This window comes from Coffea arabica, chromosome 2e, assembly GCF_036785885.1.
Source record: "Coffea arabica cultivar ET-39 chromosome 2e, Coffea Arabica ET-39 HiFi, whole genome shotgun sequence".
Classification (NCBI taxonomy): domain Eukaryota; kingdom Viridiplantae; phylum Streptophyta; class Magnoliopsida; order Gentianales; family Rubiaceae; genus Coffea; species Coffea arabica.
The window spans coordinates 5,680,635-5,708,228 of record NC_092313.1 but is presented as its reverse complement, the minus strand read 5'-3'; the positions used below and the strand labels follow the sequence as shown (position 1 = coordinate 5,708,228).

Below are 27,594 nucleotides of genomic sequence, written 5' to 3'. Positions count from 1 at the left end.
CTTGATATTTAATTTTAATTTAAATTAATTGAATATCTGGCATCGGATGAAGGAGTAGCATAAAATTGTCACTGATTAAGTGGCACCAAGGATTTTATTAGTGGTGATAAAAGAACCATAATAGACTTGGTGGCACCAAGGGAAGTGAAATGGTCCAGAGCCACTAATTATTATATCTGGCAATTGGGCGGGTTGGGCGGATTTTGGGCGGGTTAATATTGGGTTTTCATTTAAATGGGTTGCACCCAACCCGCCCAACTTTAGATTGGGTTAATTTTGGGTTGGGTCATCTCAAACCCATGACCCAAATATGACCCAATATATTAATTAATAGATTTTGATACATAAATTCTCTCAAATATATTTTCACGTACAAAAAAAAAATTTATGTGGATGCCCAACACAAATACTCAAATCGCCAAAAAAAAAATTTTATGCTAATATTTTCACAAAGAAAGTATGATAATTTTGAATTTATGTAGTTTTTACATATTGAGAATACGGTTTATAAAAACAAAAAATATAAATAAATGCAACTCAACTCTAGCCTTCCTCAATTCGAAGTTGGGGAAAGCGTCAAGAAAGAAAGTGGAGACTTGAATCCGAAGGCCAAAAAGGTCCGGCGTCCAGGTCCCACTGCTAACGGTGCTCGATGTGCCTCCTCATTCACGATGATTTTTTTTTTTTTTAAATTCTTAGAGTACTATTATCATTATGATTATGATTGTTTTGGTAAATATACACGAAGCTCTTGCCCTCAAGCAAATGATCACAAAAGAAGAAACTTGTACGCAATTAGTTCAGCTAACGGTTCAAATATGGCGATCTGCAATCCAAGTAGGTGTACTTACTAAAGATGCCCTATATCTAGTTTGCCATACTCCATACAAGATCAAAACTTGATAATATCAAGGTGAAAGGAGATGAAGTGCACAAATGCTTCTGTAGCCGACTGTTCATTGGCTTTGTTTAAGGATTCAGGCATTTTCTGGAATCATTTGATACTTCAATTGTTCGTGTTGTGATAATGAGACAAGGCGGGAAGAACTCTTTAACAAAAACGTATGATTTCTAGCTTGAAGGATTTTGTAATTCACAACTTACTTGATCTCGTTGATTTCGAGGAGTAGAATAGAAAGAAATATAGCTAGTTTTGCAGTTAGTTTGAGACATGAGGTTGAAAATGTTGAATGTAGGCATAGCTTTTCACCAAAAAAAAAAAAAAAAAAAAAATCTTGGATGAATACAGTTTTGACCGATCCAATCCAAATGGACAATCCAAATGCTTGTATGTATTAATGTATTTGTGCTAGTTATTATTTGTTGGTTACCCACTTTGTTTCTACTTTCAACTGCTAGACCATAACATTGATGATTGCTCTCTTTGTTCAGGAACAGGAATACACATATATATATATATATATATATATATATATTTGTAGACTTGTAATTAAAATCTATCTAGCATGCTGCATGCTTATCCCTATTTTTTTACTACAGAACCACATGTCTTTCTCTTTTTATTGAAAAAAAATAAAACAATTTGACTCTTTTTTTTTGGGGTTTTTTAAGCAATATGATTAGTTTTAGACGGTGAATATTTTAGCCGAAATTAGATAAAGATAAGATAACCACCACATCAACGAACAGATAAATGCTGCTAAAAAGGGGAATCAAAGCATATGGAATGATGAATAACTTCCCGAAAATATCCAACGATTAAAACCAATTAAAACCAACTCCCTCCTCCACACGCAAATTCTCCATTCTCCCACCCATTGTTAAACAGAAAAAGGTTGTAAAGTCCCAGTAATTAGTACCAGCACAAGGCAAATATATTCCCTCCCCGGCCCCGGCCCCCGCCCCGCCTGTCCGCTCTGCATCCGCTTCTGATCTTTTTTCCCACTACAACTAACTGCGTTTCAGACAATCCTCCATTGCTGCCAAAATAAAATAAAATAAAATAAAAAAACAATCCTCCATTGTGTTCCACACATGCACGTGTGCTCCTCGTTGTGAAAATGACGAAATCACCACCGTCCAACCACCACGCCTGAACCGACGAACCCCCCGAGCTCACTCATCATTGCCGTCCAGCGCACCTAAAAAACCCCCACCGTTTTTGTCACTTTCGTGGAATGTATGAGGAAGACAATGGCAAGCACTGAGTCGACTCGCTGCTGAGTTCGTGTCCTTCGGGACTCGGATCGGTGGCGAGTCCCTCGAGGGCAAGTTGGAGAGGATTAACAAAATTCCCGACTTTCGTGTTATCGAACATGACGGCTATGATTTCCAGGTCCAGCCTTTTCAGCCGTCGGACCTTCCGGCAAGGAGCGATCTCGGCGATTGGATCTGTTAAGATCAAGCTGTTGCTATCTTGTTGTATCGTCTTCGTTGTGATTGCGTTCGCCAGCCGTGCGGCGTCGTTTATGGGATGGAAACAGAGCCACACGGCTCATCTCGGTCATCCTTCCCTCCCAAGGTCTGCCTGAAGAATCGTGCAGTCATTTCTTCAGATAAATTTTCTATTGATAATTGTCATTTATTGCTAGAAATAAGCATTCATTTCTTGCGTTGTTTCCAAATTTATGTTAGTCATAAATACTCTAGGAATTTAGTAATTCTGCATACGTATTAATTCGCTCTTGCTGCTTATGCATATAAATCTAAGGCAGAATAAAGTCATAATTGCTTGCTTCTCTCTCTCTCTCTCTGAATTTGAAAATCTATATGGAGATGATTAATGCTCTGTATGGCTGATTCTTTTGCGGTGGTGCTAGATGTAAATAGAGACGGCAATGGCTGTGTCTATTAAACTGTCATTTGCACGACGGCTTGCGTTATTTCAATGATTACATTGCTTAAGTGAGATCTGGCTTCTAATAATATAATACTGCAGTTAGTTTGCATCGCTCAGTTCATTTTTAGATCCTTTGCCACTTTGCATAGGCATTTAAACATGAACAACTGTAATTCTGTAGTTATGCTGCTTGGGGATTTTGAAAGTTTGGTCAAATTTGCTCTTTGGTCGTCTAATCTTACCAAGAACAGCTGGTGCAATTATTTCCGTGCTTTTCGACACAGAGAAAATGGTATTCTTTCACTGGATTTTATATAGTATTAGAATTAGCTCCCGCCGGATACACGTGTAATGTCTTTAAAGTAATGAGAACCTAGCCGAAAGCTCTTTCAGATGTTGAGAAGCTCTTTTTGGTTATCAGATCAGATGTGCTAGAGAACATAGGTAGCTGGTATAACCGTATGAGCGGGAGCTAGGTCTATATTCATTAACAACAGAGACTTCAAACTTAGAGTTTGAGAAATACTTCTGTCTGGATTTGGCAGAACAGAAGCAAATTTATTAGGGTTGAGTTAAATATAAGTTGTGACATTGGTCAAAGTATTACTCGTTGTGATTATATGCTGACATTCATATTCATATCGCTTGTCCATTATGACTTACTTGGCTTCCCCTACACAGTTTATTCTTGCTTTCTTGCCATGATTACCAGAAGTTGTGGTTGGTTCTAATGCTGTGTTTCATGATGTCTACAGGAAAGGATATGCTTTGTTGATTAATACATGGAAGAGAAATGATCTCTTGAAACAATCCATTTCTCATTATGCATCATGTCCTGGGCTTACTTCTATACACATAGTCTGGAGCGAGCCTGATCCTCCCTCCGTTTCTCTTATTAAATATTTAAACCATGTCATAGAATCAAACTCCAGAGATGGTCAACAAATTGAACTGAAATTTGACATCAATAGGGAAGACAGTTTGAACAATAGGTTCAAAGAGATCAAGAATTTGAAGACAGATGCTCTATTTTCGATTGATGATGATGTCATATTCCCATGCTCATCAGTTGAATTGGCTTTTAGCATTTGGCAAAGTGCACCTGATACAATGGTGGGGTTTGTACCACGTATGCATTGGGTTGACAGATCGGTATGTCTTCTCCTTTTTTTATTTTTTATTTTGACAAGCGGCTACCATTTGAAACTAGAATTATCCTTATTCTGCAGCGGTGAATGTAACTTTGTACATTACAACAGATCTGTATGCAGATATCTACATCGTAGATTGTGTGTGTTTGTGCATGACAGAGAGAGGGAGAGAGAGACGAATATATATGGAAATGGAACATGCTTGATATAAATTTTTGGAGAGGAAAAGGCTAACTTTCTCTTTTTTGTATGTCCTGCCTTTTGTGCTCCTTTGCTATGGTAGTATTTGATAATATTGTTCTAATTTAACTCGTGGAACATAGTAGTGTTTGTCAAAGTAGAATAAACATGTTGACGAAAACTATCATCAACTTTTACATGTTCCTTGTTACCTGGAATTGGAAGGAAAACTTTTCGTCCATCCCCAAATAAGGATGTTTTGAATCCATGAAACTAAAAACTTTATCAACAATATTAAGGTTTGGTTCATTAGAGTTGCCTCAAGGAGCAAATACATTGTCTCAGTTGATACCAAGAAGTGAAAATAAATTCAGACCGAAGAAGTTATATTCTTGTTCTATATTATTGGAATAGGAGAAGATTTCTCCTGTTATGTTACTGAAGAATTTTAGCTAAACAAGATAAGTTTTTGATATTGCTAGAACTTCTGCAAGCATGCAAATATTTTGAAGTAATTGAACTTGTCCTTCTTGGTTACTCAAAATGACATCTTGTACCAAAACTACAATTCTAAATACCTTATCTACTAAATGGGGAACTATCAAATTTACACAGAATCTGATGTTAATTTTTGTTGTGCTGCAAAGTTTGTTTAATACTTGACTCTTGGTGATCAATTGGCCAGTCAATAACCCTTTGCGTCACCTGCGCTTGGGATGCTCTAGTAATTACACTTCACTTATGTTTAGGAGCTGAATTAGATGTTTTTATTGTTTCGTGTGAAATTTTTTGGGCCTTTGAGCAGCTGGAGTATGTCTCGTATTCTGCATCTTAGACTGCAGTTGTTTTCATTCTAAAATCATGACTCCTATAAATTCTTTGATCCATAGTATGTGGTTTTGACTAGTGATTGCTTGAACTTTTCTTGTCAGTAAACTTATTCTGTCTTTTAAAATGGACATATTCCATTCATCTTGTGGTTGTGTAGCTATTTTTTTATTGGTAAAATACTACTTTACTCATCCTAACATGGAAATTTTTCCAATTCTGATTGACGCACTTGGTGCATTTATTTTTCCCCCCTTTAAAACGGGGCAGGGAGGAGGTGGGGGAGGGGTGCTTGGGAAAGAAGAAAAACCAGGTGCATCTTTGAGTATTACTTGTATTGTTATTAAAGCATGAAGTTGTCATGCAGAAAGGCAACTCTGACCAATTCACTTATGGAGGATGGTGGTCTGTTTGGTGGATGGGAACATACAGTATGGTTCTTTCGAAAGCGGCCTTCTTCCACCAGAAGTATCTTAGTTTGTATACTTATCAAATGCCTGCATCGATTCGAGAATATGTGACCACAAACAGGTTCTTGTTCAATCCAAGAAATTTTATTCCATGCTTCATCTGATGTTTGTCTCTCTTATTTTGTTCCTTCTGCTCTGTTGTTTACCAAAGTTAACTATATTCAATTGAATGAATAGGAATTGTGAAGATATCGCAATGTCTTTCTTAGTTGCAAATGCTACTGGTGTTCCCCCAATATGGGTAAGAGGTAAGTGAAGCTTGTCAGGCAACTTTTCATCCGTGTCTTATCTTCTAGTTCAGCCTGCTTTTTCAAATTTATTGCTCTACCTTGTCCGTCTCATGGTATGCCCCTCCACCCTCCCACATGTTCAATCAACACACAGACTTTCAACCAGAAAATTAACATTTGTCCTGGTTGAGGCTGCAAAAGATCACTCTAGTAAACAACAATACCAAGTTTGGTTCAGTCTTACTAGACTTCTATAAGGTATCTTGTTCTGTGACTCTGTTTGCCTCTGTATGTAATATGGATGTATCTGGCTGGTAACTAAATCCCTATCCTTGGAGAATTGTATCACGGGTGCTGTGACCTGCATAGGATCACACTACTTAAGAGTTGCCAATAATGCATAGTAACGCTGATAATGCAGTTAGCACAGGTTAAGTTCTCTGCACCAAAAAAAAAAAAATCTTGTAGAGATGTTACTCTAATACTTAGTTGAAAACAGTGGTCTGCCAGAATTTTTTGCTGTCATAACATAGCCTGTTAATTTTCTTTGTTTTTGTTTACATTACCAATCTTGTCAATTATCGAATTAAACAATTTTGATTTTTACTACATTGTTCATGTTTGACTTAGAATATGTGTTGACTTTGCAGTGTCATTTATTGAGTTTCATTCTGCTACTGAAGAACATTATTTTCAAATCATTTACTTTAGAGACTTTTCTTGATATTCGTCTTCTCGTGTTAATCCAGGCAAGATATATGAGATTGGTTCCACAGGGATCAGTAGTTTGGGAGGTCACAGCAATAGGAGGACAGAATGTGTTAATAGGTTTGTAGCTGAATATGGGCACATGCCCTTAGTACCAACTTCAGTGAAAGCTGTTGATAGTCGAAGCAGTTGGTTTTGGTGATGGAGTTGGCAATGTTAGTGATGATGGCTTCGTTCCTTTTATTTTCTATCTTGTGTGGTTCTTTGCCACATAATCATCTTCCTAAGTCAATTGTTGTAAGCGTCTTTTTGTAATAGTATCCACTTTCCACATGGTTACCAAATGTAGAAGGAAAATTTTAGTTTAGCAACATTCTTTTAGGACTTAGGTCAGAAATCATCCTTGTGAAAGAGCCAGAGGGGAAGTACATTATCTCCCCAGTATAGTTGCCTTGTTAATTATGGAGGGGTTTTCTTGTATCTTAACCCCTCGAAGTTAAATTGATACTCTAATTATGGAGGGGTTTTCTTGTATCTTAACCCCTCAAAGTTAAATTGAAACAGTGTATCGACATCGGCTCAGTAAAATGCTGCTTTATTTGCCTAGTTTTTGTCTAAATGCAGTTTTGTTTTATAATCTTTTGCATGTCATCATATCTTTCATTTTTCAGAAACTTTTGAGCATTTGCTTCAGTTGAAAATTTTGGCAATAATAAAAAGTGGTCATTGTACAGCTCAAATGAGGAGGATTTTGCACATGCGGCTGTCTGGGGTGTCTCTATCTAATTATAATTAGCAAATGTTTATTTCTACAGGCCACATCATTACAAGGAACTCTACCTCTCAGCCATAGATCAACTCCCTAGTACACTTCAAGGGAATATCTCCCTTCAATAATGTTAGATGCTGAGCTTCTCTTCTTCTCCTTGTTAATCATATTGACTATATCCAGTCCTGCTGTTTAACGATTACTTATAGTCATCCTCAGGGAGTGTTGTGAAACTTCTGAGGTTTGTATATACTTGATTCTCACTAGGAAACGACTTAATTACATATTTGAATCTCTGCTGCTGCTGCTGCTGCTGCTGTTAGAAGCATCAAGAGGAAAACACGTTTCTTCGCCACCAGTGCTCCATAGGAAATTGGCATATTTGGATGCAAGATAAGAATTCTCTGGCTCAATTGATAGGGCTTGTAGATATGTATCTTCTGCTCTCCAGAAGTCCTTTCTAACTATCCACAAAAAGTCGGCATACCGGCTGAGGGATTCAGCATCCAGAGGCTCCACCTGGATTGCTCGCTTAAAACACTCTTCTGCCCTGTCAAAGTCGATGAAGAGAAAGTCAGACACTTCATTTTCCGAGGCTTAGCGTGGCAAATTTTCACATTCATTGCTCTCACAGGCCTTAAAGTCATGGCTGAGCTAAAACTTAGTAACATGAGGTAAAAAAGGATCTTATGCAACATGAATCTTCAATGTAAATTGGACCTAGCCACCTTGCAAATTGGATAAGCTAAAGAGGGACTGTTTCTTCATAATCACCAGTCTTATGTGAGCCATGACAAAAGAACAAAGTAACACAAAAATAAAAGACCTATAAGATAGCTGTTTTATAAACTAAAACCAATGACAAGCATGAGATGGATCTAGGCAGGTGGTTTATGTCCATTACTGCATAGAAATAAATATTTGGCCTAAGTAGGAAGAGAAAATTTTAATAGCTGATCTTCTTTACAAATGAAAAGTTCTTTCTGGCTCCAAAAGAAGGGGGTAAAAACAAAGAAAGAAAGAAACTTTTAGTAACTGATGTGATGTTTGGTTTTAGTAATGGCATAGCATGATGAGTCATAATTGGTTAATACAGTAGCTAATAATACATACTTTACTTGCTCGTGATTTTAATGAGAAATATTAACGAGCAAAAACAAATTCCAGCAAGAATCAATAGTGTCTACCAACCGGATGCAATATATGTTTTGAGAAAATCACCTGTCATAATCATGAGCAACAAGGCGCAGAAATTGTGCATAATTGCAGAGCAAAAGTGGATTATCAGGATCCTGAGACAACCCCATCTGGTACGTAAGATCAGTCCTATGATATTCCATGTAGTCATCAGGTTCTATCTCCACAGATAGTGGAGATACAAACTTTTGCAACACATCATGATTAAGAACCATCTCGCCTGGACCTGGTTGCATTCTCGTTGCTTGATCCAGAAGAGAATTCCACAGCGACACCTCTGCCGCACTTCTGAATTCTTGATTGCCAACCTGCAAAAGTTCTTCAGGATCTGCCATTAAATGCTTTCTAGATGTTGATATATAACTCGAGTCTTCGTTTCTGCCATTTATTACTGAATTAGCTTCCCAGCCAACTCCATAATTATCAAAATTTGTTGAAGCCACTGACAAATTATCGCTTTGAGCATGTAGAATTGATCCCAACTCTTCCGTGGTTCTAGATAATGATCCATACAAACAAGCCTGTGATGTTGAATATACACCAAATTCTGCTAAAAGGCTCATCATACAGACCATCAAGGCTGGTGTTGGTGAAAAAACTTGCTGAAACAGCCAGACGAATGATAAATGCATGTCTCTCTGAACTTTAGAAATTATCACCTTTAAATCTTCATTGCACAATGCTTCCCTCATCTGTAATGCATAGCTCTGCAGCTCAACTATGATAAATACCGTCGAGGAGAAGGCCTTTGTCATCGAGGAACTAGCCAATTCTCCCACCCCTTTTAACGCTTCTTCTCTTTGGTGCTTCTTTTTAATCATCCTAAGCGATAGGGGAAGATCAAAGCTCTTAGCTCTTTGTTCAATATCTGCCCACAGTATTAAATCCCTCTCTGGCCAATCGGGTGGCTCTGGCATTATTCCAAGCGTTGTAGGCTCCAAGAAATCAATATGCGACTGCCATGACGAATTTTGAGAAAACGTTCGTCCTCTATCTTCCGAACTGAAGCCTTGAGCTAACCCTTCTGCATTGTGATCCCCAAAGACTTCATCCAAGTTTGCACTGCAAGACCTTTTCATTCTGTGAGCTATAGAAGCACGTTTGTTGAAATTGAGAGACTTGTTGAACTTTCTTGATATAAAGGAACCGGAAAGAAAATTTTGGCAGGCAATGGACTGATCCGCTTTCCTCTCTTTCATTGAAGGAGCTGAAGCAAAAGAACGATTAGTGATGGGAGAGAATGCTCGGTGTGGAACGTCCACACCAACTGGACTGATGTGGAGCTTCCTCATACTGTTTTGATCACCAATTACAGGCAAGAAAGAACAAAGGAGTCTAGGGGGTTCAATTCGAGCGAGATGAGAGTGATATTACTGTATCTTAGTCATACACAAAGTCAGTCAACGTAGGAAACAATAAGAATCGCGTGAAAAAAAGTCTTTTTTCCAAATCTCTAAACTAAAGCCCAGCTGGCCTTTTGATCTTTATCCGATCTTGAAATAGAGGGGAGCAGTAGACTAGAGAACTTTGATTTGGTTTGCTCTGATAATGACCCCACCTGTGACAAGCAGATAAAAAGCAGTGCCACAATTAGTACCGCAATCAATTTCGTCAAAGATAATGTACGTGTATGTCTATTATTGTCTAGTGCTGCGCTCCCTTCGTCCAACGTCAAACGCGTTGGGGGGAAGCACGTTCCAGAAAAGGAGCAAACTTGACAATTTTTCCCCATGATTGAAAAGGACTGGTTGTGAAGGGAAACAGCTCAGTTCCTATGAGGAAACCTTTAATTTACGTGCATAACTTTCCAGTAGAGTTTTACAGACTCGTTAATGGAACTTTAAAAGGGAAAAAAAATAACAAGGGCAGCTCTTGGCAGAATTTTTCCAAATACAAACTGTGGTTCCAACGAGTGATCCCTATTCAGTCTTGCACACAGCGTTAATCTTTTTACATATTTCATAAATGTTAAAAAAAAAACCCCACAAAATGAATCTTCCAACGCATGCCCTGCGACAATGATACTCCTTCTCCGTACCAAAATAATCAAAAAGAGCCAAAAAAGAAAGAAAAAAAAGGGGGGACTTTATCCCCGAAACTTCATCAGCTTACCGGAGATAGTAGTGATCGTTGAGGAAAAAGAAAAAAGGACCACGTCTAGAACAGAAAGCCCTCGATGGATGGGTGGTAGTGCTTGAATCAGAAAGCAGTGGAAGAAACGCAGGAAGTTGGCCTGGGATCTGATTGATGAATGCTCAACAGAAGAAGAAGAAGAAGAAGGACGTCAAATTTGATGACGCGTCGTTATTTGTGTGTTTGTGGGTGAGAGAGAGAGAGAGACAGGGATATGACTTATGAGAAGCTTTGCAGTTTGGAGTTCGGAGAGGTTTGCAACGTGTGCATTCTAAAACTCAACTCCGTGATGGAATTGGAAAACGGGAGATGCAGCAGAAACACAGAAACTGAGCGGACTCCTTAAAAATAGTACTGCTACTAGGAAAAGTCGGTTCCACAGTTGCGAGTCCTTAGGCAGGTGACGAGGGCTGAGGGGAAAAGAAACCTTTTGGCACCCGCACTTGTTGCTTAAGATAGCCCTTTCAACATTGGACATGCCTAAGTTTGGGCTTCATGAAGCTGTTCTGGGCTTTAACCAAGCCTCATATATCGACCACTACTGTTTGCTACAAATATGCAAGGACAAGATTCAGTGAAGGCTTTGGTTTTGAATTATTAGATCAAATTGTTCCTCAAAAGAAAATTGGAGGAAATGAAATCCAATTCTCTTCGTGGGTTAAAGTCCATAAATTAAGGAAACAAAATCCAATTCGCTTGATGGGTGAAAGTCCATAGATTGTAGGACCAATCCAATCTTAGACGGTTGAACAAAACCACGGGTTAAAACAACGATCAATACCACATATCGACCATTTTATGTATGATCGACCTCAATACGCATCACCAAAGAAAGAACCGGACCAACTGGGGTTGGGCCAAGTGGTAAGCAGCTTGGTTCCGCTTAAGCAGGTTTCGGGTTCGAAACCTGGCGTATGCAGCTACCCTTGTTGGGAGACTCACCCACCACAGCCAGGTGTGCGACCCGGGTCGACCAACGGATTAGTCAGGGCAAAGCCCTGGATACCGTGGCAGGCAACCAAAAAAAAAAAAAAAAAGAAAGAACCGGGAATGGGCAACAGAAAGAAATAAAAACAAGCAATTGTGATAGACACTGGCGGACCTATGTCGCTCCAAGTAGGGTCAATTGATTTTTGAAAATTCCATATGGTTGTGTAGTAAGTTTGGATCTTTGCCCCATTCTAAAGAAATATAGCAGAGTCAATATCAAATAATCAAAAAGTTCATAATGCAATAAATAATTAAGAGTCAATTTAGATAAATAATTTTCTACCAAGTCAAAGTGCTTCTCAACTGTTCTTAAAGTTCATTAAGTGAAACATAATTTTGATGGGGAGTACCACTAAAATAAAGAAAAGAAATTTTAAGAGTAGCTAAATAAAAAATACGATGCACACAAAATGTTAGAAACCATCAAAGAAGAAAAAAACTAAAAATAGGGAGCAAAAATAGAGGAAGCAACAACTTGAAAATTTATCAAAAAGAATCAATTTGGATAAGAGTTTATTTGGATGATTTATTTGAGATAATTACTGTAGCACTTTTTGTGATGTGATGTATGTGAGAGAAAAAAGGTGATTAGGAAGATAAAAAGGTGGTTGAAATTTGTGAAGTAAATTTTTTTATTTGAAATCAAAGTTGTCCAAACAAACCCAATCAACGTAGAACAACTTGTTAGGAGGAGAAAGAAGAGAACACTCTCAACTCTGTCTGGGTTCAAATTTGGTCTCAAAATTTTGAAGTCTAAGGTTAGTAGAAGTTAAGACTCAAAGATTTATCTATGTATTTGAATTGTTATTAATAAATTTATAAGGTTTTAGCAATACTTGATGCTTTATTGCTTACTTGAATGTCATCTTGTTTTAATTAATTTGATGTGGTGCTCATTTTAGGATTCCAATCTTTTAAGAATAGTGGGTTTGATGTTATTGATTGGGTATGTTTTTTTTTTTTTTTTTTTTTGGTGTATTGATTGGGTATGTAACTGTGACACAGTCCCTCTTGCAGTGATTGGATACACGCTCCTCCACAGCCAAGGAAATTCAACGGCTCGACATCGGGATCACGCCTTGTCAAGTGACCAAACGAATATCTAATTCTGCAGCTGGTAGGATCCGAACCTGCTGATTTGTAAATTGGAGTTTGAGTCGTCGAGAAAGGAATTACTACAATTCATTTTAGCTGTTGTGTCAAAATTTTACATCACTCTCATCCGGCTCCACAAGAATTTGTATATTACATTAATCAATCCAATATCACAGCAATTATTAATAAAATAATAATTATGGAACTTGTGATTATCGGTATCCAAGCATGCCCCGTACGGACATATCCCTGCTCACTGCCTCCGTCTCTCCGGACTGCACCACCGGCGTTCATGGCTCCAATAGTCCCCCAAGAACGTCTTGGCAGCATCCAAACTCGGAAAATAAGTGGGCTCCAGAAATATCTGAGCCAATGTATCCCCTGCATCCACCCCAACGAAGCCCTTGTTCCCCTTCGCCTCCACGCTTCCCATTACCACCACCAGCAGCTGCTTATACGAATAATAGAACCTCTTAACCGCCATCTCCACCGCCTGCAAGCCCTGGAGCAAATGAATCCTCTCAAACCCATTCTTCCTCCGGTACAACTCCATGGCCGCCTCTTGTATTCTCGGCCCTCCCTTGGGGTCCACCTCCACCTCCAAAATGAAGGGCACTTTGTGCCTCAAATCTTTTGAGAACTTGGTTATGTCAACCAGTTCTCTCGACCTGAAGCAGAACAAATCATTCTCCGACGTCGCTTTAATAGACAGTTGATTCTTCAGCCGGAGGAAGTCGTCCGGATCCATCAGTAAATGGAGATCTTCGATTTGGCTCAACAGATTCCAAATTTTCTCGAGTAGCCAGCAATTACTGGAGGCGCTCTCAAACTCTCTTTCTTCGATTTGATCCGAGATTCTCTTCAAAATTTGCCCCGACGTGTAGATCCATGATTCTAAGATTTGGTGAACGCTGTAAAGCGTTTGGTTTTCAGAGTTTTGAAGATTCATGTGATCGGACGGGGATCTTTTCAAGGCGTGGAGCTCAGCCGGCTTGCACACGCGATCGTAGTCCAGGCTCGGCTTGCCGCAGAGATTCGGCTCGCCCAAGCCTAAAGTATAAGGACAGCTCCTCATCTCGCACTCGATGGAGTAGAGGATCTTCCGGGCGACGTCTTCCGACTTCTGCCACGTGGCAAGGCGAGGCAGCAAGCTAGCCTCGCTCGCTGTGCTCACCACTGTTTTATTATCTCCTCCGGTGAGCTTCCACACCTCCGCGGAGCTGCTCTCGCGAACCAACACGCCGGAATTCGATGTCAGGTCAACAATCGGCGCGGTGCCACGCGTCCTGTAGTCCTCCTCGCCTTCTTGGCACAGCAAGGCTATAATCTCAACCTGGCCGGTGGCCAGAGACTCCAGCCGCCGCCTCCATTCTCTCCGGTTAGCGTAGGGTCTAGAGTCGGACAAAACGGCTGAGATGAACCGGAAAGTAATCTCCAAGCCTTGCAGAGCCGGTTTAAGTATGGATTCGTTTCTCCAGGTGGGAACATCTTGAGAGCTCCACAGCTTTTTCAGCTCCGGAAGTCGCAAGTAGTGCTCGTAGGCCGAACAAGCCGACTCAGAAGCCGGTGATAAATCGGCGACCCGAACGGTTGGTGTAGTACTAGAAGGTATGGAGATTTGAAGCATATTGGAAAGCCTAGGAGATGTGCTTGGTATATCGGATGAGATCATTTTTGTTTTCCAATCCAAATCCACCATTGTTCATAAAACTAAACGCTTCTATAAAATCGAAATGGGAAGAAGAATTTATGAAATTTGGTTTAAATTTTTGGGATGCTTTTTCGGTTTGAGAATGGAGAGAGAGAGATAGGATGGACGGTATTTATAGGACACAAGGAAAGGAGACAGGAACAGAGGAAAGGCGTGTGGAAACTGGTAAAGGAGGGACGGAAGTTCAAAGGCGCGGCGGTGTGCTTTTTTAAATTGATTTTCCTTCGGTTTGTGGGAAGGAGAAAATTAGTAATACAGCTAATAATTACTACTGCTTGGGAAGCTTATCCATACATGGATATACTTATTAATTTGCTAAAAAAAAAAAAAAAGGTAATGACGAAACTGCCTACTACAGTAGGTTCAAATTGGATCGGTCGACGAAACTGACCCTTTTGGAACTTGGAACTATGTCCTTGACTAGTACTATATATAATGCCTTTTACTTTTCTATTTTCAATTTGATTTTGCCAGACAATAAAATTAAATAAACAACTACAACGTAGTAGATTAATTTTAATTTTGACCAACGAGGAATTATTTGGATATCTGCTGTAACTATTGGCACCCAAACATTCTTCGTAATTGTTTTTTTTTTTTGGGCTTGTCAAAAGCACAATTTCTTTGGATCGTAAGTTATTTGAGATATTTTTATTGTAACACTTTTTGTGATATGATGTATGTGAGATAAAAAGGTAATTGGGAAGATAAAAATGTGTATTGAAAATTATAATGATGATGTAAACAAATATATTTGAGAAAATAATTAACTGTCGAAACAAACCCTTTAATAAATACGGTACTATACTTGCTTTCGGAATCTATTTACTTCACTAAATCGATCAAACGTTTCAGAAATTCAATCATTTTGGATCAGTTTAAAACCAATATATTGGAATGTCCTTTTTTAACAACTCCCCCCAAAAAAAAAATCTACAGCCAAAATTTTTCATATATCCAAAATTTGGGAGACTAATGAGGATTTAAAGAGGTGCATTTTCTGTTCTTTTTTCCTTGCACGATTATTTCTTCGCGACTGCATAAACCCATTGGTTGATTGCCAGGTGTTGGTATTGACCAATTGGGGCTATGAAAAGGTCAAATAGTCTATGGAACTGTTAGGGATTGAGAATTTTTGTTGTTTCATTACAACGTTGTTATTCCTTTGAATTAATCAATCCAGCATCCCTCATCCAGCCTTAGGATCGGATGCTTCCCTTATTCTTCTGGATTCTGGAAGAGCTCATCATAAGTGGACATGTAGAATATTGGGTACGTTTATGTCTGGATTAACGCTTCTGCCATCGTTGGCTAAAGAAGACTGAAAACGACTACAAAGTAGAAATGTCTCCGCCTTCCGGCGAAAACGACTCCACCCGAGAGCCGACTGTTTACGCTAAGGTTTTGGAACTCGAAAGTTTCCAAGATTTCCATCTAGAAGTGTTTTCAAGCCGTCACGTTAAAAATAAGCTCACTTCCTCTCTTTTTTTTTTTTTTGTATTTATCTCAATTAATTATAGGCTCATTTCTTTCTTAGAAGAATAATTAGTTTACAATTATATCCATTTTTAATAAGTGTGTGTTTATCAACAAATTTGCTATTCCATTGATAAAATGTTCTGATTGGAACAATAAATACAACACTAAAACTAGTATTAATGAATAGATTTAATAAGAAATTAAGAAGCAAATTAAATGTTTTGACTGCGTCAACTTCCTTGTCTTAATTTGTTTAAAAATAAAAGCATGCCTATCTTTGTGGAATGGAAGGAGTAATTTCCTTTTCATTTTCACTTGTGAGGAATGAGAAGCAGTCGTGGGATGATGGTTTTTTTGTTTTTTTTTTTTTGTCGCAATGGTAACATTCATATAACATAATCTATTCTAATCCACAGGAAAGGGGAGCCGATGGGAGTAGAAACTCCATTAAAAAAAGCCACTGAAAACAGCTACATATATTCTCGGCATGATGGTTGATAAGCCACTTAAGTGACTATGAACAGTTTGTATTTTTGCAGTTGTCGAAACTTATTTAATATGGGTTGGTAATTGGTTTTTCTTTTTTCTTTTTTGGTTGGCAAGTGATTTATATAAACATACTCGGATTTTTTTACTTAATATGATTAGAAATTACTTTCTGATGCATGCGACCAAAAGTCATCTCATAAAAGAGAGCGCCCCCTTATCATCTTGAGCAAAATTTTCCAACCAACAAAAAAAAATCAAAGAAAGTTAAAAGTAAACAATTTGCGGTTCAAGCACTCCACGCCTTTCAGGATCAATGCTTATAACTACTGTCACCACCAAAAGAAATTCTTTCGGCACAACAGTGTGTGATGATATAGTTTGACATCTAAAATCTATGGTCGTGTCTGAATTGTAATTTTTCAACTATTTTTTTATTTCATACATACCAAATCGTTATAAAAATCTTAAAAAAATAGCAATCCAAACATAACCTGAACATTGGAAGAGAAGCATGAGATGCAATTTGTTTACTTCATGTAGCAGACTAAAGGGAGGATAATGCTTCTTTTTCTTTTTTTTTTTTCTTGGTGTCAATTCCTCGTCCAACGGCTTCATGAATGCCCGTAAGCATATGCCGTCTAATTTCCTCTCGAAAATACCTAATCACTAAATCCTTAAAAGGATATATGCTGGGGCACGACTTTTAATCCTTAAGGTTGGAGGCATTCATCTCTTAAATTATTCTATGATTTTCTACTTGGTTTTGGTTTTTAACCTTTTATATGTTAAGAAATCCCAAATTCTTCCATTTTTTTAAAATTAAATCTCTAATTTCCTCTCGAAAATCCCTAATCACTAAATCCTTGATCCTCTCCCCAATCTGCAAACACTTCTCTCCATGTCGAATTCCAATCGTCTCTTCATCCCTACCTCTCCCCTTCTAAATATAAAGCGAAAGAACGCACATGTTTGAGAAAGAGGGAGACTTGCTCAAAGTGGGAACCAAACGCAAAGACTTACGAGCAAAAAGAATGCGAACCCAGAAGAAAACGTGCCCAGCGGGAGAACACAAAAAAATTGATATTTAGTCAAAATTCAAAACTCACCGGAGAGTAAAGAAACATTAATGAATGCGATATGAGACTTCTTTTCTTTGACCTCGACTTGTAAGTTGTATGTATCATGTATGTAGTAGTTAGAAGACTCTTTTGGAATGAAGCTAGTCCTCAACCCAACTTGACTAACGTTGGCTTAGATGAATGTTTTGTGTTAGTATTTTTTTTTTGGCTACATATCTCTGTTAGTAATTTAAACCATTGTAGTGGTAATTCACAAGTTAGGTAATTATATAATTCTGAACATTTCCTTTATCTTACCCAATCTTTATTATATTTATTTGCATTTTTTGTAATAATTCTTATATTTTATAAATATAAAAAAATTCAAGATTTATAGGGCTTTCGCCTCATGTCTCAGGGTTTTCATCCCACTTTTTTTTTGTCAGCAACGATACATTTGTATAATCTACTCTATCATAATCTAGGGGGAGGGGAGCCTAAGGAGGCTGTGGTAGGGGGCTAGTGGGTATACAGACTCAACTAGACTAAGGGAGTGCTCTAGCATAATTCTTAGATTTTTTTCGCTACAGGTGAGATTTGAACTTTCATCTACAGCCCAAGGAGGGATTTAAGCCATTGGCCCGGTGGCCACTGAGCCATTGGCCCAGTGGTTATCCCACTTGAACGGATATAGTGCACCCCATCCAACACTTTTACCTTTAAAACATTGCTTTTGCATGAAGTTAAAAGGGTAACACTTGTCTCAAATAATCTCATTTACGAAGTAGTGGAAATTTTCCACTTTGTGGTAATACAATTTTTATTCAAATGAGATTTGTTTAAAAATTTGTCCATGCAAAAAAAAAAAAAGACTCTAGAAAATCTCGATCAGCATGTAAACATTTTTTTTTTGATTAATCATGATCCGTTTTAGCTGGAGATATTAAACAAATATCGAAGGATGTAGAATGGTCCCGGAAAAGGCATTAGATTCAGTTTAAGTAATGATTTTTTTTGAATCTTATTCTAATTAATCAAGTGTACTTTTTCATTTGAGACCTGTGAATGTTTAATGTGCAAAGTTGATGCTCTTGTCAGTCAGTTTCTGGATTCAAGAGTCACATCAATCTATATTGGGGCCTTCTTTTTGTTTGTTTATTTGGTTTGTAAAACAGAGTATTGTCTTTTGCCCCCAAGTCCATGTGACTTATTAGGCTGTAATTGTTCTAGGTTGAGATTACATTTTCGCCTCTCTTTATATGACATGTATTTGAGTTTAAAATATACATTCCATGACGTACCTTAAGATTTTCTTTTGCTAGAAACCTCCAATCCATGGGATAGTCCTTTGAATCTTCAAAGCAAGTATATAGAACCTCCTTCCTTCCTCATACCCCGCCTCCCCCTCCCCCTTTCTAATATATTCAATGTTTAGATTGTAAGTTATTTGAGATATTTTTACTGTAGCACTTTTTGTGATGTGATGCGATGTATGTGAGATAAAAAAGTAATTGAGAAGATAAAAAGGTATATTGGAAATTGTAATGATGATGTAACCAAATATATTTGGACAAATAATTTCCTGTCAAAACACACTTCGAATTGTTTTGGTGCCAAACTAGCATTCTCAAGTGATGAACTAACCTACAACCTAAAAAGGAGTTGGAAATGTTGATGGTAATAACTTTTCCTTACCACAACATCAACAATGGATTCAAGTATCAATGTGTTTGGATTGTCAATTATTCTATTTTATTTACACTTTATTTATGCACATTGATTTGTTTGTATCATTAACATATTTTTCAATTATTTTTTTATCTCACATACATCATATCAAAAAAGTGTTACAATATTTTTTTACAGAAATTGTCTCAAATAATTTACAATCCAAACACACTCGTACTATCTCCCGAATCCGACAAATCTCCTAGTAATTCCGTGAGATCATATCCCGTCTTGAGTACAAATATCATCGTTGACAAAATGACGGGGATAATTGTTGCAAGTCCATTGTCGATTGTGTTCTTAGTTCTAAATGAGTAATAACCGCCAGGTCATACTGAAGTTGGCATCGAATGATTTGATCAATAAATAACTAGACGTACAACATTGCTTGAACTCTTTTTTTTTGTTTTTGGTGGGAGTTGGGCGGGGGGGGGGCAATTTTGTTATTAACGACATCATGAGGGGTTGTCTCATTATCATTAATCTTTATCTTTCCCGTAGGGGGGCTAGGGTGGGAGTGGAGGGTTTGGGGGATGTCAAATCGGCTGCCTCCAAAGAAAAGGAAAACCATAGTTGATGATTTCCATTGGTTTTGGATAAGCCTCCAAGTCGAACGTTATCTTGCCCAAATCCAGAGATCCACTGCTCCTCCAACATTCAAACTTAGGCGGGGGCAAAAGGCAAACGACCGAGTTGGACTCAATCTCCGCGTTTACCGCTTCAAACCTCCAGACCCCACCCGCCGGCTTTTCCCACTTGTTGACTTCTCATAGGCAAATTTTTTTTTTCCAACTAAGCCAGAGCCAGCCAGCCAGCCAGCCGCCCAGCCAGCTTCACTAATGAGCTAATCACGCCACCCATTTCACATGTGACTTGCTCCGGAGGTGAAGTTGTCTGTATGTACGTTCGGCATGGTGATCACGTGTTACTACAGCCCCATCATGTTAGATGGGGGTTCCTCCAACCTGTCGTGCGTATGTGGACGTACACATACGGTACGATTGGCGGTTCCAAAAATCAACGTCTCCACGTGGCAATTGGGCGGTTGGGGTCTCAACGGTATGTTTGGCTTGCACGCCGGGATACGGACAGGCGTCAGCTTATCCACTCATACCCTAACTCAATGGGAAGCACCGGTGGTTGGCCCCGCCATACTCGCGTGGATTCCCCGCCAATTTATTATCCAACCGACGTACTCTGTACACTAGACACCACTACTTGATCTTTTTAAGGTATAAAGAATTTTTGTTTGATTTTATAAATAATTAGTGGTATTATTGGTTCTTTCCATACGAACTTGGGAGTTGAAGAATGAGAATGGTCTTATGATCCGCGTCCGGTGCTTAAATTAATCCCCCTAACGCTTTGACGCGGTGTGTTTGACATTTTGGATTTGATTTCTAGACAAGTCTCTGCTTCGTTTGACAGCCCTTCTAGGGACATGCTCCATACTCCCATGGCGTTTTTTAAATCTTTCTTTGCACAAATCGAAACGGGACTCGGTGATGGCCGCTTTGTTTGAATTGTATATTTTTTAAATTTTTATAAAAAAAATTACTGTAATAATTTGATATATATAAATTCTTAAAATGCAATGCATGGGAATGGATAATGGGAACCAACAGGAAAAAGGTAAAACGCATATCCGCGAATAAGCGGAAAAGGAAAACAATTATATGTGTATGGGATTGGATTAGCGCAAATGTGAATTGTCATTTGTCACGCTGGATTGGCTTTAGGGTTAGTCAAAATGAGCTGCTGGTTCCTATTGAGGAAGCATGTTTTTAAATCTATGTCATGTTATGTTCCAGTAGTTATCCGATGTTAGCATTGTATTACTATATAAATACCTTTTACCGAAATTGTCAAGCCAAATTGTGGCAGCTGGTCTCGGCCAAAAGTTGTCCACAGCCTGTAACTCTGTGATCTTTAATTCCTATCTTGCAACGTTTTCTTTTTAAACAAAAGTTATCCCTCGAGTAACAGTTCATTTGCATTATAAAACCACTTTTTTTAACTTATATAATTTATATTTACGATCATCTTTTTATCTCATGTACGTCGCATCACAAAAGAAATAAAAAAAAGAAGCTACAGTAATAGGATATCTCAAATACTACGTCTGTGTATATCCAAACACACAAAATGGGAGAATCTTGTCGTGCTTGGTGGAAAAGGCCAAAGGAGTGAAGCACAAAATCCACGAATACATTAAGTCAATTGTCATCATGATGCTATGGATTGGTTCCCTCAATCAACTGTATTGGTCTATAACAGATTCGCAATTCTATGCATGTATTGCGTTCTTGATCTTAAGCGATTCTAAATACATTGAATTTAGCGGTTTGCTTGCTCTAAAGGGCAGAACTGTGCATGGATTCTGGACGTAAATTAGGAAATCAACCTTATCATTCGGGCATCTAATAGTAATATCACCAGGACATGGACATGTGGTTTTCCAATTACCATGGTTCGCGAACAAAGTCCCTTCTAGTATACATCTCCTTTTCACAAGATCATCATCCGTCCGGTACATGAACATTATATATATGCGAAATATACTTTATTTTTGAAAAAAAAAACCCAATAAATCAAAGACACCACTGCTTCATTTTCAAACATTGGATTTCTTGTAACAAGAAAGTTTCTCATGGGATAATTTCCACCTTTCGATGGCTAAATTTTCTTATTACTGTCATAAATCAAATCAAGATGTGATTGCGTTTTTTTAGTTACCCAATTGACTAGGAGTCGTTTCGGGTGTACGACATGACATTATCAAGATTAAGCTCTAACAGTGGAAAAGTTTCAGGCTCAATTATATTCGGTACCGGTAACGACCGCACAACATATTGGAAATCAAAGTTCCCCATTTAACGTCCAATACTTGATTTGCGTGAATGAGGCAGACAAGTTATCCTACTCTCAGTTTCAGTGCAATTTGACGCAGTCCCACTTGTAATAATAGACAAGCAAGGCAGGGCAAAGCTAGACTTCTCATCCTGTTTTTCTTTTTTTTTTTTTTTTAACTGAAATGATTGGATTTTGTTAATAGAGAATTAATCTGTATAATTCTTGAGCAAATGCTCATGTTGAACTTTACAATCGCGTAATGTGACACGGAGGAGGGATCCAACATTCTTCGTCTTGTGTTAAGCTAGCAGCATATTTGCTGATCATTCCACTTCTTGTACTACTTTCATTTGAGAACGAAATAAATGAGCATTTCAAAAACAACAAGCCGAAGCTTTGGATGCCCCCCTCCAAATGAGCAAAAATCTTTAGTTTTCTTGGTCTTCAAAAGATATAGCAGCTTTGGTGATGAAATTTCCTGCCGGTGCATATAGTACATATAGAGGAAATTTACAGTTGTAGCTATTAACTTTACCGGTTAAAATCTTGTACGCTTGTTGGTTGACTCATAACTGAGAGAGAGGAGGAGGAGGAGAATAACATGAATCACAGCAGCAGCTCCTAAGGCATCAGCTTTTTGTTTCTTTTCTTTGTTCTTTTAATTTTTCCCCCTCTAGATAAAACTTTAAGGCATCAATCAGCCTACAAAAGCAGTACTAGCTTACTAGCAAAGAGGATCTTATCAACGATAGATTGAGCTCGAACCATTCGGTGTTGTTAAGGTATAAATTCCTTGCTTAGAACTTTGTCAACGAGTACTATTTTGACAAATTGCCTGCCAAGTAAAATTAGAAAAAGGTCCTGACAGGGCACAAGAAAGAAAAAGTTAAAAAAGGAGATGAAGAACTGCAATCTTGATCTCATTCCATTGTGAAAGGGAATATGGTACCTCATCCGACAACCTCAAATTCATACCCCACCGGCTATACAAAGCAGGGACAAATCAAAGCTAGTTTTGATTCTATCATCAAAGAAGAGGATAATTCAGATAATATGATCTCAGGTCTAAATCAACTGCGGATGATGACTCTTAAAGCAAACCCATGCACGGGTTCAAAATGTGCAGCCTGTATAAGCTGCATTTAAGGCGTTCACCATTTTTTGTTTGTTTGTTTGTTTGTTTTCAAAAGGAAACCTCCCTGGATCATGTGTAGCAATTATTATTACATTTTTTATAATGCGTGCCACAATGACCATTGATAATACTCTTTTTTCAGATTTACTGTGCTTGCATTTAAACACTTTCTCTCAATTTAGCTTCATTAAAGGAACAAAAAAAATACACATGATATCTCTCTTATAGTTCAATCTGAGCGTTGAACATTTAACACCTTCCTCTTAACCGAAATCAAATCATTGCTTCAATTTCTTGGTTAAAAAACAGGAGAAGAAAAAAAGAGGATGAGGAGGAAGAGATAGCAATGATTTGGTAGACCAATTTCAGAGGTACATCGTGCAGAGGACCCGCAAGATTGGTAGACCAATTTCCTCGTAGTCATTATCAGCATCGACTCGACGTTCGATCACCGGCCAACGGTACTGCATAGACCTAACACAGAATTCAGAAGTGCAACCAACGTCAGAAAGAACCGGATGTAAAATTCAACAGGCGACATTTTCACACGCCACAAACATGGATGTAAGATTAAATGTAAAATCGCTAACGGCTGACTGATCGAATGAATGAGTCACACGATGTACCTCCTGATCAACACGATGTACCTCCTGATCAACATCTCGAAACAGGTTCGGATTAAAGAAAGAAACCAGAGAGCTTATTGCCGCTTTGCCATGCAGAACACAAAGGCCAGGGATGAGTTGGTCCGCTCGTAAGTAAAATTTAAGCTTTAAGATTTAGGAGGAATTCATTAAAAGTGCCTGTGAAATCCAATAGCGCCTAGAATTGGTGGTCTTTCAAGTGTAGGCAAATCATAAAGGTCATAAATTAAGCCTGAAAACGGCCCAACCACGTTAACTGCTCTTAATTCTCTCGGTGACTACCATACTTTTTGAGTGAAATATGAACCATAGGCCGGTAGATAAGATGCATTGAGCAAGCAGGTTTCATATGCCACAAAACATGCTTCCTATGGGCAAAATAAACTCCTAAACCAACCCCAACGGGTCAACAATCAAAAAGCACTCAGATGCGAATTACGTGTTAAGACAACTTTTGTGCAGCTTACAAAACACATTATCTTTGGTCCAACCCAAACTTTCCGGTGCATCTCCAAGGATACGTGCATTTTGCAAATCGACACCAAAATCCTGCAGAGAGGACAGAGATGTTCGCTGGAGGGCTAAGCAAGCAATCTCTTCTCACAATTGGTTAGATAACTACAACCTGAACTAGCACCATGCTCGTTGACTACACGTTCCCTACTTGATAATAAAAAAGTTTTAAGACTGTAACCATTCATTTGAGCAAAAACCACCTTCCTGTCCGGACAAAATTTCGGAGAAATTACGACTTAACACGCGAATCCTAATAGAAACCCCAACACACAATTCCATTCACACAACACTGGCGAAAGACAGACGCCACATGTTGAATCAATACTAAGCATGCCACGTTTGAAGGATCTGATCGTTCACGGTTATCACTTAAAATATGTCCAGAAACCATAATAAAAAGAGACTGCTACGACAAATAAACAAAGGCGAGCCAAAAACCCAAAACAAGTCAAAACCAATTGGTGCCATGGTCTTTAGTATATCAAAAAATGGAAAGTCATGAGATACGTCAACTTCATAAAAACATCAAGAAATCAAAATCAAATGTCCCACAAGCTAATTTTAATATATAAGCTTCCTGAAGACAAACATCAGTCTTAATCAAAGAGACTGAAACCCATATCATCATCAGACTCCTCTGCAGGTTCTTCTTTCTTCTCTTCCTCTTTGGCAGCAGCAGGGGCAGCACCTGAATCAGCAGCCGCAACTGGAGCTGCAGCAACAGCAAATTTGCTAGGATCCTGCATAACATTTTTGATGAAAAGAATAAACAATCAGCAAAACAGAAAATAACAAAAAAAATTCAAGCCACTAAATGTCCATTAAGGGAATAAAATACATACCTCAAGGTACTCCTTCACCTTATCAGCCTGTGGGAAGGAATAATCTGTCTCGACAGCAATAGCCAACACATTCTTGTAGCCATTGATGAACATATGTGGTGCGGCAGCTAGGGTTGGGTAAGAGATGGCCAATGACAATGAAGTGACCATGGAGACTCCCAGAGCAAATTTCTCAATGAGATCATCTTCTGTCAGATCAAGCACCTCAGGGCTGAAAACAGATCCATTATCATAAACAGACAAGACCACAAGCCCATAAGAGAAGGGCCTAATCCCAAGCTTGGCAAGCAGAGCAGCTTCAGAAGAACCTACTTTTTCACCCTTCTTGATGAGCTCCACAGGTGTAATAATCTCAACAGTACCCTTGTTAATCTTGGTGGGAATGTTGAGAACCTATAAGGTAATACTGTCGGAAAACAATGCTATGGGCTGACAATCTAAAATTCAATTTAAATAGGTAAAACAAAGACCTGGAAGAAAGAAGTCTGGGATGGATCAAGTCCAGTATTTCCAGGTGGGACCACCACATCAACAGGAGCAACCAAACCAACACGAGCAGGAGCTCCAACCTGTTAACAGCAACAACAATGTCAAGATGTTTTTAGCAAAAATAAACAGTTGGGGTTGGGGTTGTTGTTGGGGGGGGGACACAAGGAAAGAAGAACACGGCTTCAATTCCATATACAATTAAAGAGATACTAAACTTTATATCTCCTACTTTAAAATCGAGTAAACATCTTAATCAACATGCAAGTGATTTCTAGGATACTAGGCGTCAAGCTCATCAGCAAACATACACACATTGAAATACACAACATTTTGAGGTTATTAACAAACTTTACACAACTCTCCTAATCTGCTACCTTTCAACACACTCATATTTAGAGTCAACATCAAGTAGCAGCGTTAAAACATAATCAGCTCTTGTTGAAAAAAATTGGATAAGCCACTAAACCAATAACAATAACAAGACTCTCATATGACATAATATCCAAAAGTGAGCTGTAAATATGACAATAAGCAAAAGTGAGCCATAAAACATTCCTACACATAAATGCTTCTAAAATAGTGTTACTGAAGCTTAAACATCTCTTAACATAAGCAACATCAGTGACGAACCACTTAATTTGCACTCAATGATCTCTTAGGTACAACAAGCACAACATGAGAATTTTGTGTTTCTCTTTGAATCACATATGGAGACACTCAGATTTGAACCTCAAGCAATGACAGAAACTTTTAAGCACAAAATCCATATATCCATAATCACGCACAAAAGGTAGATTAGCAATTTATAACACGGTAGCATTACCAGGACAGCCAGGTAAAGACAATCTACTACACATATACAGCAGGAAGTGCAGGTATATTAGCAGTCCACAACTATGCATATGGCATCCCCTAAACATTTAGTTACTTGCATATATTGTTCTATAGATAGTCGGTGGCACAATTATAACGTTCATGTTTGTCCAACATACAAAAAAAATTATGCTTGCTTTTACGAGGAAAATTACATAAAACAAGAATACCATGAAAATCAGAACAAACATAGCAAAATTGACAAATAATCCAATGCGAACCCAAAAAATTAATTGAATAAAAAAATTCTTTCACAAACCTTATATTTGGCAACCTCCTCACTGATTTCCTTCAAGTCACCCTTGGTAAAGATCAACCCAACATTTCCCTGTCACCACCAAAAAGATAAAAGGTATCAACAAAAATACATTCCATACAGTTCAAGACTGCCAAAGATAATCGCAACTCTGCATCACAAAAATAAATTTTAAAATTTTTAGAAAAAATGAACTTACAACAAGGACAGGGATAAGGTTAAGGATAGCTTGATTTCCAGTCTTCTCAGCATGGACTCTAATGGTCCTTTTCATCATGGTATTCTTTCCCATCAGCACAATAGAGTCGCCTCTCAGACCCTTCCTGATATTCTGGAGCTGATTCGACCCAACGTTATCAGCCGCCGCTATCAGAACCTGCGAGTACTCATCCAGAAGCTGGCAAAGCTTCTGGTCATAAGCGATCTTCTTATCAGCCTTCGATGCCTTGGTAACCATGTTCGCAAAATCTCACTTTTCTTAACTCTCACAAAAAAAGTAAATCTAAACTTCTATTGCTAACTATTTTACAGTTAGCAATTTTACAGTTACAGCTAAAACCCTAGATACGAATTGAAGAGATTTTCCTTTGCGTTTTTTGGGAGTGGCAAAAATGAGGGCCAAGACGAAGCTTTTAGTGCTCGATCAAGGCGGACAGCGACGGTGCCGTCACTTTAACCTCTTCGATTCAGATTTGGGGTTTTGGGGGAAAACTGTAGAGTGCAAAACCCAGAGATTTTGCGATGTAGACGGAGAAGAGTGTTTTGGGTTTATATTTGGGGATTGAAGAGGATGACCTAAATTGGACGGTGGGATTATAGGGATTGTATTAGATCGGAGGGCTCCTATTCCCTCTCACTAATGTGGTATGGACGGGCTACCTATAGTGGGCTAGATGGGTTGAGCAAATGATGTGATTTCTGGATTGTTATGTTAAGATTATGGGCCGGTTCGATGCTTGTGACCTTTATT

At 38.3% G+C, this 27,594-nt stretch overlaps 4 protein-coding genes across 5 annotated transcripts; 1 reads left to right on the top strand and 3 right to left on the bottom strand.

The window, feature by feature from the left end:
* The first annotated feature begins 1,694 nt into the window (after positions 1 to 1,694).
* Positions 1,695 to 7,613, top strand: LOC113730385 (glycosylinositol phosphorylceramide mannosyl transferase 1). Of its 2 annotated transcripts, none has more exons than XM_072078424.1 (5): positions 1,695 to 2,482; positions 3,556 to 3,952; positions 5,327 to 5,490; positions 5,607 to 5,677; positions 7,183 to 7,613. In XM_072078424.1, the coding sequence occupies exons 1-5, from the start codon at positions 2,277 to 2,279 to the stop codon at positions 7,218 to 7,220; spliced, it is 876 nt and encodes a 291-aa protein (XP_071934525.1). In that variant the 5' UTR covers positions 1,695 to 2,276; the 3' UTR covers positions 7,221 to 7,613. The 2 variants fall into 2 exon arrangements, with proteins under 2 accessions (XP_071934525.1, XP_071934524.1); XM_072078423.1 differs by lacking the exon at positions 7,183 to 7,613 and adding an exon at positions 6,409 to 6,973 and having other exon boundaries at positions 1,700 to 2,482.
* On the bottom strand, positions 7,052 to 11,034 carry LOC140036560 (uncharacterized). Its single transcript, XM_072078422.1, has 3 exons — positions 10,446 to 11,034; positions 8,358 to 9,891; positions 7,052 to 7,686 (listed from the first exon to the last, which is right to left on the bottom strand). The coding sequence occupies exons 2-3, from the start codon at positions 9,623 to 9,625 to the stop codon at positions 7,416 to 7,418; spliced, it is 1,539 nt and encodes a 512-aa protein (XP_071934523.1). The 5' UTR covers positions 9,626 to 9,891; positions 10,446 to 11,034; the 3' UTR covers positions 7,052 to 7,415.
* Positions 11,035 to 12,616: 1,582 nt separating this feature from the next.
* Positions 12,617 to 14,460, bottom strand: LOC113730383 (nematode resistance protein-like HSPRO2). The gene has a single exon (XM_027255031.2). It carries the CDS (start codon positions 14,248 to 14,250, stop codon positions 12,805 to 12,807), a length of 1,446 nt encoding a protein of 481 aa, XP_027110832.1. The 5' UTR covers positions 14,251 to 14,460; the 3' UTR covers positions 12,617 to 12,804.
* Positions 14,461 to 24,610: 10,150 nt separating this feature from the next.
* LOC113730382 (large ribosomal subunit protein uL10) lies at positions 24,611 to 27,372 on the bottom strand. Its single transcript, XM_027255030.2, has 5 exons — positions 26,824 to 27,372; positions 26,628 to 26,696; positions 25,477 to 25,575; positions 25,007 to 25,399; positions 24,611 to 24,904 (listed from the first exon to the last, which is right to left on the bottom strand). The coding sequence occupies exons 1-5, from the start codon at positions 27,079 to 27,081 to the stop codon at positions 24,761 to 24,763; spliced, it is 963 nt and encodes a 320-aa protein (XP_027110831.2). The 5' UTR covers positions 27,082 to 27,372; the 3' UTR covers positions 24,611 to 24,760.
* Between the last annotated feature and the right edge of the window lie 222 nt (positions 27,373 to 27,594).

Excerpts from the sequence above, each read along its gene's own strand:
- LOC140036560 (XM_072078422.1), bottom strand. The coding sequence starts at position 9,625 with ATGAGGAAGCTCCACATCAGTCCAGTTGGTGTGGACGTTCCACACCGA. Across the intron at positions 7,687-8,357 it reads GTTGCTCATGATTATGACAG|GGCAGAAGAGTGTTTTAAGC; the intron begins GTGATTTTCTCA and ends CGACTTTGACAG.
- LOC113730385 (XM_072078423.1), top strand. The coding sequence starts at position 2,277 with ATGACGGCTATGATTTCCAGGTCCAGCCTTTTCAGCCGTCGGACCTTC. Across the intron at positions 2,483-3,555 it reads GGTCATCCTTCCCTCCCAAG|GAAAGGATATGCTTTGTTGA; the intron begins GTCTGCCTGAAG and ends TGATGTCTACAG. Across the intron at positions 3,953-5,326 it reads TGCATTGGGTTGACAGATCG|AAAGGCAACTCTGACCAATT; the intron begins GTATGTCTTCTC and ends GTTGTCATGCAG.
- LOC113730383 (XM_027255031.2), bottom strand. The coding sequence starts at position 14,250 with ATGGTGGATTTGGATTGGAAAACAAAAATGATCTCATCCGATATACCA.
- LOC113730382 (XM_027255030.2), bottom strand. The coding sequence starts at position 27,081 with ATGGTTACCAAGGCATCGAAGGCTGATAAGAAGATCGCTTATGACCAG. Across the intron at positions 25,400-25,476 it reads CCCAGACTTCTTTCTTCCAG|GTTCTCAACATTCCCACCAA; the intron begins GTCTTTGTTTTA and ends ATTACCTTATAG. Across the intron at positions 24,905-25,006 it reads AGGTGAAGGAGTACCTTGAG|GATCCTAGCAAATTTGCTGT; the intron begins GTATGTATTTTA and ends AATGTTATGCAG.